Genomic DNA, 12,738 nt, shown 5'->3' on the forward strand with positions numbered 1-12,738 from the left:
CATATTACATCAAGACAGCTCTGCCCATCTACAAATGGCACAATTAAACATCTCTAGTATTGGCATAATATGGAATTTGAAACTCCATATTGTTCTGAATGAAGGCAGAATAATTAAAAGGCAAATAAACATAATTATCTTGATAAATAAGCACAACAAACCAGCTATGTTCTAGTTATGGATATTAACTGCTCTTTTCCGATGTGTTATTAAAGTTTCAGTGTTATAGATTGAAGTTGGTTTTGGAACTGCATACTTTTATAGGACTCAGACAAAGCAGTGCAATAAATAGAAAGTAAACTTCGACATTAGTGTTTTTAAAAACCACACAATAATTGCAAGATAAGAGTGAGATGTAATTCTGATAGTCTAAAGACATAAGAGGAAATTCTAGAAAACAGAAGGGTTTTTATTTATTTTTTAATACTAGTCATCTGATAGATATGAACTAGAACTTGTGATCTAAGAGGCTCATGATCTTGTATGGACAAATAATTTTCATAGACAAACAGACAAATGTTTCCAAGCCGGACTATCCACTTGCAAAAATCTCTTTCATGTATAGGAACAGGCTAATTTCCCATAGCTCACTCAGTAAGATAACTGATAGAACTCAGACTTTTTAAAGATAACTTAGCTGAATAAAGACTTTAAGTCTACAATCAAATTACTTCTCATCCGTATTTTTGATAAATCTCTTTGCTGTCACTTCAACAACTTTAACAGCAGCAGCATGCTGTTGAGTTTCTTCTTCCAAGTGTTCTCTGTGGCTCTGAAGTAAAGGAGAACATCAAAACAATCTCACTGCTCTTCTTTTTCTCATTTTTTTTTTTTAAATTATGTTTTTGTAATTAAGTTAAAAAATGGCTTCTCATTTATTTGTCCTTATTTTGTCCTTCAACTAAGCCACTCCTATTAGAATAACATTCTTACCAATATTAATGAGCTGTCTGAACATCAGGAAAAAAAAGAGTAAAAATGGAATCTTAATGTCCTGTCAGGGACTTGCTAAAGGTCCAGATGCTGTAAGTAATTTAATAATGCTTAGCACCCAGCAGCAGCCTTGTGAATGTCACAATGCATGCGCAGCACCTGTTTTTGCAATGAAATGAAGTATTAGTTTTTGATAAACCTAAAGACAAAGAATTAGAACCATCTTTTGAAGATGTGTGCTGTATCCCTCAAAACCTACTTAAATACCTCCGAATAATATCTATTTCTTTGACTTTTGGGATCTCTCTCCTATGAAAGGAAATCACTCCTCCTTCCCTGCTCTGAACATTTGGGTAGTAGTTATGCTGTCTGTATTGGCCAACAGCGTGTGGCTAACAACAGCAGGACAGATGGCAATGGATTAATGTTTAAACACTAACACTTCTGTACCACCATGCAAACCACTAATGACCTCTTCCCACTCAGACTCTACTTCTACAATTAAATCCAACCACTGCTTGTAGATCCATGTCCTCTGGTATGATACTGGGAAAAAAAAATAATAATATTGAGGGTAAAATATTGGAGAACTGAAAGAGAATATCCTTCTTCCTAGTTTTCAGTGTCAATTTTCTAGAAAAAGTGGGAACATCCAAACTTGCATTTAAAATACAATGAGGTAAAATAAAAAGCCTATAAAGCAGAACAGTAAGTGGAAGGCTGCTGTACCACTGGCAAAATAGCTGTTGATAATTGAAACCTACTTCAGCGTATGTCCAGTCTCACTACAGGTGCTCTGGAGTCAAAATTAGCATTGAGATGAAACACTAAGGCATCGAGCTGAGGCTCATACCTAGCGTATCGGACTCCCCTCTGCACAGGGTCACTGCTGCGCTCTTGCTCCTCCTCCACAATCACTGCCTTGAAAGCACTGATTTAGTGTTCCCTTTCATCCTTTTCCCATCATCTCTAAAGTGACAGTGGGTATAGAACACTAACTATTACCCTCTCATGAGAAAAGAGGCCTGTGGCTACCACTTTTCCCAAGGTTGTCCTGCAGGAAGCCAGCACACAGCCAGTTCTCTGCATGCCTGGCTATTCCTGCCAGCACCAACTGTCAGCATCTGGGTCCTGAGGAAGGCCTGCTACTTGTCCCTCTTCCTCCCCCCCACCGATTTTTTCTGTACCCCTTCGAAAGAATCATAGAATATCTCAAGTTGGAAGGGGCCCATAAGGATCACTGAGCCCAACTCCCTGCTCCTCACAGGACTGCCTAAAACTAAACCATATGACTGAGAGCATTGTCCAGACACTCCTTGAACTCTCAGAGGCTTGGTGCTGCGACCACTTCCTGGGGGAGCATGTTCCAGGGACCAACCACTCTCTCAGTGAAGAACCTTTTTCTAAAGTCCAATCTGAACTTCCTCTGATATGGCTTCATACCTTTCCCACATGTAATAGAACAAATGTCCAATTTCATAGCAGTAGCTCAATGAAAATTAAGATTTATAGTGAATATATACAAGAAAATTGGAGCAGCTGCAGAAGAGAAAAGAAAGCACGCTGCCCGGTAGCTGCATATGCCTTGGAGGATTTCTGAAGTCCAAACTTAAGATTGCATATTCTGACTTTGAAAAGGTATCTTTTCCTCCATGTTTTTGTCCTTTCCAAACCAGCTCAAGATTATGGAAAGAAAAACACACTGAAAACCAGGTACTGGACCTCAAAATTCCTTCCAAAAATAGATGATGAATAGACATAGAGAGAATAACCTGCATGTATTTTGTCTATGGTACAAATATTACAGAGAGAAGTATCAGACTAGTTATAAAAGTACAAAGTATGTTATAAAAGTACAAAGTATGTTTTTCTTTTGACTGTCAGTTAAAGACAGCAAAAGGTGCTCTCCATGTTAGATCAGTACAACTTCAGATATGAACTAACATGAGCTGTACCTTGTATCCAAGGTAGAAATAGTCTTCCTGAGCTCAGACTGAGGGAAAGAAAAAGAAAAGAAGAAAAGTTGGATCAAGACACAAATGTCAAAAACTTTTAGAGGCTGAAGTAGGCAGAAAGAAGAAAAAAAAAAATCCTGAATGCAGAAATAAGAGGAAGAGGAAGGTCTCAAGACCCCAGCTCTGGAAGTACTGATGTAGTATTAAATAATTTAATAAAAAGTGATTCTTTTTAAGATTCAAAGAAGATTATGTATAACACGCTAGTGAGGATGATAAAACTTAAAGCAAGGAATCTTATATCCACAGCATACACCTTCTTTGCTATGCTGTTTAGAACCAACACTGCCCAAGCACTCTCATCCCTGAAATAACCACGCAGAAATTGCACAGCATTTAATTATTGTCCTACTGCTGCATGCATTTGTGTTTACTCATGGGGGAACTTTAAATTTTTGACATATCAACTGACACAATAAGCTCTTGTATTTCAGAAAGGAGGTTTCAGCTTAAATAATGGGCCATACCAACCAGAAAGAATTACCACTTGGTCCTAATAAGTGACAGAGAATAGCTCTGTCACTCTTTATTTTTATAGCACAGTTTTCATGTGGCAATTCATAAGGGAGATGTAAGATATGTTTTACACCATAGGGTATTTCAAATATTAAACAGCAATGTAGTGTTATGTCTGCACATAACATATAATAAGACTATCATAAAGATATGAAAAATATTGCTTAAAAATTAAAAATATACCTAAATGATTAAAAGCAATCTGAAGTACTGTGTAAAGTATTTCTCTCTTTCAAAGAGATTTTGTTACCCAAGCACAAAGTGGATTGCAAATAGTTGGTGATACCAAGTATATTCAATAGTTTTATGAGTTGATTATGTAATGGATGTATAAAAAAGTATTATTTTTCAATCCAGTTAATGCAACAGCTAGTCACAAGACCCTAATTTCACCACTGCTGAATGTCAAATGTATATATCTAGATTAACACAGAGAATGATACAACTAATTTACAAGTGAAACAAGTAAAAACTAGAAGAGTTGTTTGCAACTGTTTTTACTAGTCCATTAACTATTACTGCCTCTTGATGCTGAATCAAAACAAACAAGTCGAGAGGCTTTCTATTATTGGAAGGTGACTTAAACAGAGAATTGCAGGAGAAATATGGATGAATTTCAAATAAAAAACATGTTAATTTTTAAAAGGCTACTTTGGCAGACCCATTGAAGTGCTGGCAAAGAGGTTGAAGTCTTGACCAGTTTTCACAATTTTCCTAATACTGCACTTCAACATAATTAATTAATGGGGGTAGATTCTCTTGATAACTTAGCCAAAGTCATTAAGAGTAGATCTGAGTATTTTTTATATGAGCTTCTATTACAAACATGATATAGCGCAGACGGTTTGTAAAAAGACTTTTCCAGGGACTAGACAGACAGAAACAGAGGCGATGTCACATTGCACTGTAAATTATGAGAAGGGATGAGACTCATATTCCAGCTGGACATTTCAACTGTTATGAGCAACATGGCTTGCTTTCTGACTGCCTCTTGGCTCATCTTGCATGCTTTGCCAGGCAGAGACATAAAGCCATATGGCTTCTCAGGCACCGCTCCGTCATAACTTCTGCAGTGATTCCTGAAGCTGAAAGAGATCCTTTAACTCTGCATTTAAGTACAAGGTAGCTAACCTGTACTAAAAAAGGGCAAGTCATCTCACATTTACCTCCGTTTAAAAGATCTGACAATGGATTTGTACTGCAGGCTAGCAGACGAGCTGTATTTTCACCTCCTGATAAATTGTTTATATTGCTATACTTGGAAAGAGTGTTTAGCTGGCTATAAAACTTCAGTAAGAAACATAGTATCAAATTTGTATACTCAGAGCGTATAATATTTTGCTGTGTAAGTTATCTAAATATTCTCTGAACTGACAAGTAACTGACTTAAACCAAGGGAAAACATTAGACAACAGAGTAATTTTCAACAGAAAATTCCATTTAAGATGCAAAAACATCTGAAAGAATGTAAGCGATGCACGTAACAGCACAGAAATTACAGATTCTGTGTTCATTTTTTTTGGATTAGAAAAGGAAGAGGGAGTGAATTAACTTTAAGTTAAAAACCTTTGCTACAATAAGAAGAGCCTGATTAATGATAAAATGCCTCAAAAGAATATTTTAAGCTATTATATATTCAGTCTGAAGTTCAATATGAAATACTCCTGTTTGCACATCACTGCAAAAGCTGGACTACTAACTCATCTAGGTATGGTACAAGTGAATTGCCTGTATTTCTGATTTCCACACATTAAAGTGGTTTTAAGGACCCAAATAGGTTTTTTTTTTCAGTCTGTATTTTAGTTAAGGAATACAAATTCAGAGAATGCTGAGAAATGGATAACTCATTTTTCTGACTTGGGTTTTGCAACATGTCTTCTTAACGATATTCATAATCCTATTGCACCACAGCGGTTATAAGTGCAATTACTTTAATATGAAAATTAGACTAGCAGAATGTTTGATATATTTTAGATTTTTGAAATTTCACTGTAGTTTGGGACTACAGGTAGGCAAACCTCCCTCTAAGGGAAAGGAGAAAGGCTTTATTTTATGTGTTCCTGACAACTAAGTTCTGATCCATATTTGCCCAGTTGAAGCGTAGAAGCAGCTGATGAGGGATTGTAAAACATCATCATCCCTTCTTTCCCCAGCACCCTACTATTGACAATACCAGAACAACCATACAGATAAGAGAGAGAGGAGTTGAGCCCTTTGATTCCTTTTTCTTACTGTGAGGAAAGGCTATAAGTGTATGAGCACTCTGAAACTACCCTTGTCCTGCGACACTTAGAAGAAAAGACCTTACGTTTGGAACTACTATGTATGCAAACAAGATTAAAAAATACAGAAATGTTTCTCATCCATTGTTACTTACGCATGTTATTACTGCCATTGCCTTAATGGATACTTAGTTCAAGTTCATAATAATTTTAAATAAGGCAATGTTTGACAATAGATATCAAAGATTTAGAGCAACATGTGCACACATATTATTACAAGTTCTACCACAGGTAAGTCCGAAAGCAAGAATGCTTGAAATGCTTTCTCTTGCTTCAGATCTTCTTTGATGTCTAGATGTTGCAAAGGGAACACCACAGGCAACATTTAGGTAATGAGTTACTTTGATCACCTCCAAAGTGAAGGGGTAGTAAGATGTGTTAGCTGGTAAGGTGTCGGTAGATATAGGCACAAACAATTGGCATATGTAATATAGGTAAGAATGATGAAGGGGACTATTTCCACTCCCACAAGGTTACATACCTGTAGTTTCTAATGTCCAATAGTTTCTGCACAATACCCCATGTACTCTTGGTGGAACACAGCAAGTAAGCAAGCACATTTCTAAGAAAAAAAATCTCAAATACACAACACAAATTTTGTGGTAAATGGATGGAAAGTGCCATCAAGTTTGACAAGTTATTTGACTAGCTATATCTTTTAGTACTGTTATCAGTCTTTACCAGTGCTGTAATTGAAAATTATACATCTGCCTGCTATTTTCAAAAAGTAATTGCAAAAGTGTGATATAACTTTCATTGCTATTCTAGTAATTTTTCTCAATTTGCATGGCTCTAGAGATCTCAGTGAGTAGAGCTACAGGTTCAGGAGCTCTCTAAAGCTGTGACTTATACAGCTCTGGACTTTTATGAGAGTTATGATTCTGTCTTAAAGAGCCCAAAGCTTAGCAAAAATGAAGTGCACATTTTTGCACATTTCAGATATCCCCAGGGATCTTTATGAATAGAAAAGGGTCAAACAATAGCAGAAATACCTGTCAGAAGAAATTATTGCAGCAAAAGAAAAAAGAAAAAAAAAACAACCTCATGAAAAAATGAGAAAGTTGGTGAAGTAATAATCTGATCTGAAGATGAAGTTACGGTAAGTATGCATGTGGGGTTTAAATGTCTCCCTTCAGCCATATTTAATTTTGATCCCTTTAGCACTTGTCACCCTAATGTCCTCCACTCAAAACCAGGCAGAGGTATATATGATCTGTGCAGAGAGCACAGAGACAAAAGGCTTCTGGTTTGAGGTGAGCAACTAATGTGCATTTCTAAGATTGGCAGAAAAGAAGTAGATCTTTTTTCTATATAGCTTTAAAGTATGCAAACATTGACTAAGCAGAGAGAAAAGGTTGTGTCAAGGTAATTCAGTAGAATGCATAATGTAAAGGGTATTTCTAAGTAAGGGTTGGGAGGGCAGAGATGTGATTACTTGTCTTTATCCAGCTTAGATACAAAAATCAATGGATGGTCATCTTCACATCTTTATTCTGTAGATATACTTCATGTCTCTGCTCATCTGGTCTTAAATGGCATGTCTAAAAACTGAAGTCTGTGAAGTCCTTTTGGAGATTCAGATACAAACTTAGCAGTTTCCTGACCATATGTCGTGAAAAGACCAGAGCACAAACCAACATTTTTAGCTCAGTTGGTACGGATCCCAACAGAAAGCATTGCTACACCTGTGACTTTCTCTCTGTACAGTTTTCAGTGTCAGTGTAAATACATTGTATTGTAATAATGGATGCACCCTTGGTATTGTAAGACCTGGAGCCATGACTTGACTTTACACCATTTAAACATGTAACCACTGAATCATCCAGCACTCTTAGCTATCTTTTTTTTTTTTTTTTTTTTAATATACTTTTTCTTTTCTCTTCCTAGATTAGAATGTGTTCCAAGATGTCTTAATGATGCACTTTATGGAAATATTTTGTCTTCATAGTCACTCAAAGAATTGAATACCTGTTATCAAGAGTTTCACTGGAGTTTTTCCATCTTTCTGGGTGATCATGTAGCCTTATTCCTCCCAGCCCCACCCCTACTTCTTCACATTAATCTATCTTCCACTTACAGTTTTAATTAGATGCTCTTAAGGCTGTTTTAGTTTTGCATGGCACAATTCCAAACACCACGGAAAGAATTTTTAGTTGTCCTAAAATTTGACATGACCAGTAATTTGAAAGTAAAAAACAAGACACCAGCCTATTTATTGCCTTGTAACATCACTTATGTCCTGTGAAATACAGATAAAACACCAATAATATCACATGTCTAGGAAGTGCATTATCATACACCTGAATGCACAGGCATCCTCCTTTCTTTTCAGAATGTTCCTGCCATGCATATAAATTTGTAGTCTTTTTTTTTTTTTTTAAATTATTATAATTTAACTTTTTTAGGACGTTAACAGATAAGAACATTTCAAAGTTAACTAAATAATTTTTTTTTCTGAAGCATAATAATTTACTTTTTTTGTAGTTTAAAAATATTTCTCCTCACTGCTTCCTCCACTGTTTATTTTCATCCCTTTCACTGGGCAGCCACACTCACAGCTGCTTCAGCATGCAGCACCAGTGAAGGTACAAAGAATATTTCTGAAGAAGTCAGGGACTTCTGGAGCATATTTACAGCTAATAGAAAAAAATATTTTCTGATGTCAGCAAACCTGGTATAGAAAAGTCCCCTCCCCTGCTCTCAGCAGATGTTTCCATGCTTTTTATTCCTTTTTATTCCAAAGCAAAAATAAAAAATTTGTCTTTCTCTGTTCTACCTTACACAACAAACATTTTTAGAAGAGAAGGCAGGAATAATACTTTCTGAATTTTAGGTGCCTGTTAATTTCTTTGATTTCCAATAATAGAATCTTCAGGCTTTTGCTGATTGTACTGGTAGTTATGAGTACCTGTACTAAGTAAGAAATATTAAATAATAAATAAACAATAAGGAATATTTTAATATGCATTCAATACCATATGAGGAATTAATAAAAACCAAAGAAACAGATTTATGTATTAATAGAATAATGTAAGAAAGAATAAGAAAGAATAAAGGCCATATAGCCATGAAAAAGAAGAGGAAGATAAAGAATAAGAAATAATGTAAATACAATAGACACTCTGCAGACACTCTGCCCCAGCTGCACACCAAGGAGCTTACAGGTGTTCACTCTAATGATGGTAAGGTAAGAACACATGTTTTCTTCAGGCCTTTATGTTTTTACAATATTAACCACTAGTGTGATGCCTTTAAGTAGGTCTATCTCAATACACTCATACATTTTCAGTGCTGTATTCACTTAGCAAGAATGGTGTCGGCAATCAAAATATCATATCTATTTCAGCCAATGGGAATGTTTGCCATGGGCAACTCACCTTTTAGCAATTACCAGCTGAAGTAGAAGGTTTTAATAATACAGCTACTAGATGCAACAGAACTGCGTTCCATAAACACACTGGGCAAGTACAATATGGCTAGAACAGGTGTTGGCTTAATTTTCCTCATCTGTATCTGCTAGCAAGTCTGGTTACCTTTGCACACTCATTTGATGTGGTCATTCAGGGAAATCAGTGCAGATGGTGTGTCACTGTATGCACTTGCCAAAGATTTTTTACAGCTTGAAGCCACTATCTCCAGCCAGTATGAAAGCTCAGTGTGGATTACAACCAGAGTTTAACTTAAAACTATTTGTGAGCATATCCTCAGCACATGAGGAAAAAGAGTGGACAAAACACAGTTTAATCCAGAAGTAAAGTGAAAAAAATGAAAAGTCGCGGAGTCTAAGGGGTATCTTACACATCTATATTTGTATATTTTTCACGCCATTCCCAGTCAATATATATTGTTTTCTAACAGATCTAGAACATTACTTTGTACTGAATTTTTTGACCAATATTCTTAAAAAGCAATGAATATCTTCAGTACTGTTCTAGTACTGAAAATATAGAAAATATTACTTCATATTTACTAGCACAGCAAGTATGATTTGTGCTAAAAACACAGTATAACATGGTAACATTAATAAAAGCAAAGAAAAATACATGAAAAGTGGAACAGATAAGTAGAGGATTTTTTATTTCCATTTCATTTGAAACTTTGATCTGCTATATTTTATACTTTGCAAAATGTCAAATGCCATTTTAATGAATGACTAGCAGTATGATCACTTTCCATTTAAATTTTGTAGTGACTAGGAAAGCATTTGGATTTTTGTTTTGTTCTTTTTTTTTTTTTTTCATTCTGTCACTCCAACTGTTTTCAATATATGCTGTTAAAAATACATTGCAAGAGTAATGGGGGCAAGCCATTTCCCACTGAAGTAATGGAAGACTGACAGAACTTGTAAGAAAATGATGGTTATTTTCCCACAGAAATTGTTGTTGAAACATGTTTTGCTGAGGGTTTTTTTTTAGTTTGTTTTGATACAGCTGTCTCAACAATAATAATTTTCCATTAAGCTGTTTTTACTATTTTGAGGCATTTCTACTTTCTCTGCCTTCAGTTAATGCTGAATCATGCCCTTGTGATCCATTGTATGCATTGGTTTTTGTTTGAGTATGGTGATGAGATTTTTTTCCTGACTATTCAGCAATATTTTATCTTCGATGTTAATTAATGAAACTTAGTCATAAAGCTAAACTGATATACATAACAGTCAATAAAGAACACTCACCTACTGTCAGTTGTCCAGTTAACTGTCCCATGTGATTTCTTGCATTCACTGTTACATTTCTGTCAGACTGTAAGACCAGTGGGCTATCCTGGGAAACATGTATAAGACAATAAATGAGAGAACAAAAAGTTGAGGTAGAATTAAGTTAGAACTAAATATAAACATGCATGCTGAGAGGGGATTTGTGTCAAACATAATAGCCTTTTTAACAATTTCATAAAGTATTTTACAAGTCAAATTTTTATATAAAAAAACAGTAAGAATAATATTTTAAGCTTAAAACCTTTGTGCATAGAATCCTTGCTTTAGAAATCAGTTGAACTTAATTTATATAAATTGGGCCTTATTTCCTGAGGATATTACAAAGATACAAGTCCAAAAAGCCTTAACACAAACCTGTTTTGTTAGCCTTTTCCATGTATTGCTAACATATACTTTTTGAGCTACCTAACCAACACTATACTACATTGTTCTATTAGCCTGTACAACCTATAGTATTTGGATTGCACTTACTAAAATCTTACAAACACAGCCATGCATTTCTTTGAGGGTAAATGATATCATTATTCTCAAAAAGCAAAGAAAGAGAGCACTGGATAGTGAGGTCATATAACAGACAACCCTGCCCCACCACCAATAGCACCTGACAGGTAGTATTAGTGATCAAGCTGATGGAGCACAAAGACAAACACTGTATGATATTAAGTATGATCTTAACATTTTTGGAGTCAGTTTGCAACATGACTACATTGCTGTCAGCATCCTACTAGGTTTAAGCTTTTGAAAAGTGTTTACATATATATGCATAGGCATATCCTGTGTCCAAAGCCAGCTTAAGGAATCTCAGAAATCAAGACAGAATCGAATTTTGCTTCTTGAAGAATGAGAAGCCAGGCCCACTCCTCCAGGAGAAGGACAGATGCACAGGAAATGGGAAGAGCTTCAACAGAGAGCCAAGAGAAACCCACCATAAAAAAAAAAAAAAAAAAAAAAAAAAAAAAGAGCTTACTGATCCTGCTCTCATTGCCGGGGAGTGAGTGCATGAAAGAAGGGAAAATTAGGATGGTGGCTGTTGTTGCAGAGAGGCACTTTCCTCCCTGGAATCACCTGATACCACACTGTTATTCCCCTGAAGCTTGCAGTGAGACCATGGGTACATTGCTGTTTCCGGCAGTCTTTTGACTATATTAGGTTAGATAGACTTCTTGTGTATGCGTGTGCCACTTAATATATCGGTTCTTCCTGTTCTTGAAAGTTCTTTAAGAAGAGAAAGAAAGGAGTTAAGGAGCCATATATAAAGATTTATTTTTACCTGAAGGATGCATTAGGTTTGCACGTAAATTTTCTATACCTTACAATCCTTTCCTTTGAATCCAGGGCTTTCCTCTGCAAGAAACACTCTTCCCAGTTGTTTTCACCATGATTATTAACTTGAAATGATACTCAGTTCCCTGGGAAGTCTGAAATTATTCTGAGCTAATTTTTGATAGTTCAGGTGTGTTTCATCTCTCGCTGGACCATGCTATGACCTCTCTAACATCCTGCCAATTAGCTCTGCATCACAGAATCTGGCAGATGAAAGTCACTGTTTGGCTTGTCCATCTTGCTATATAAAAAGCCATAATTATCAGTGAGACTCTGTGTTCAATGTGACTGGTTTGAGCTAAACATGTGATGCAATCAAGGGAGCTTCTGGCAACAAAAGCAGCTGCTAAGGACCTTTTTCTCAACACTTGATTTGATTTCCACTTTCCTTATGGTCCTTTGAAGATCATTAGTCCAGGCAACTGCTGCTCTGGGAAAGGAGGTTGTCCTGATAGACAGCTGAATGGCCAAAGTATATTTTTAAGGAGCCCTTTTCACTTTTGCTTAGTCAATATTTGGAGAACAGTCTTCCAAGTTAGAATAAACTCACCCTTAGCAAGGGATGGTACTGCCATGCATATTTTTGCTGCTCAGCTAAGGGTTTGGTAACTTACAGTTCCAAACACTGTTCATAGTCTGATTGAAGGTTTCTTTCACCTTAGGAAAATACTTATGGTTAACAAGATTCTCAGGCTAAAATCTGCCTCTCAGGTTTCTTGTGCTCAGGCTCTAATTGTAAATGAAGACCTTGGGTATCAAATTCTCAAGTACAGGATGATAAAAGATTAGGTGAGCCAAGCCTTCTTTCTTCTCCTTTTCTTGTCTTATTTGAAAGATAAAAAGAGGGATGAAGAAGTTAAGAACTTAAATCTATATTCCTTAGTTCCTGGATGTCAAATATAGAGCTGCAAGCTTAAATTCCGGACCAAAGAAAACCCAGCAGCAAAACTCC

At 36.0% G+C, this 12,738-nt stretch overlaps 1 protein-coding gene across 4 annotated transcripts in view; it reads right to left on the reverse strand.

Moving 5' to 3' along the window:
* SGCZ (sarcoglycan zeta) overlaps nucleotides 1-12,738 on the reverse strand; it is a 530,884-nt gene that overhangs the window by 63,435 nt on the left and 454,711 nt on the right. For all 4 annotated transcript variants that reach the window (XM_030023778.1, XM_030023769.1, XM_030023788.1 and 1 more), the window contains exon 4: nucleotides 10,422-10,509. In XM_030023778.1, coding sequence (XP_029879638.1) covers nucleotides 10,422-10,509 — 88 coding nt within the window. The remainder of the gene's footprint in view (nucleotides 1-10,421; nucleotides 10,510-12,738) is intronic.

This window comes from Aquila chrysaetos, chromosome 1 (assembly GCF_900496995.4).
Source record: "Aquila chrysaetos chrysaetos chromosome 1, bAquChr1.4, whole genome shotgun sequence".
Taxonomy (NCBI): Eukaryota; Metazoa; Chordata; class Aves; order Accipitriformes; family Accipitridae; genus Aquila; species Aquila chrysaetos.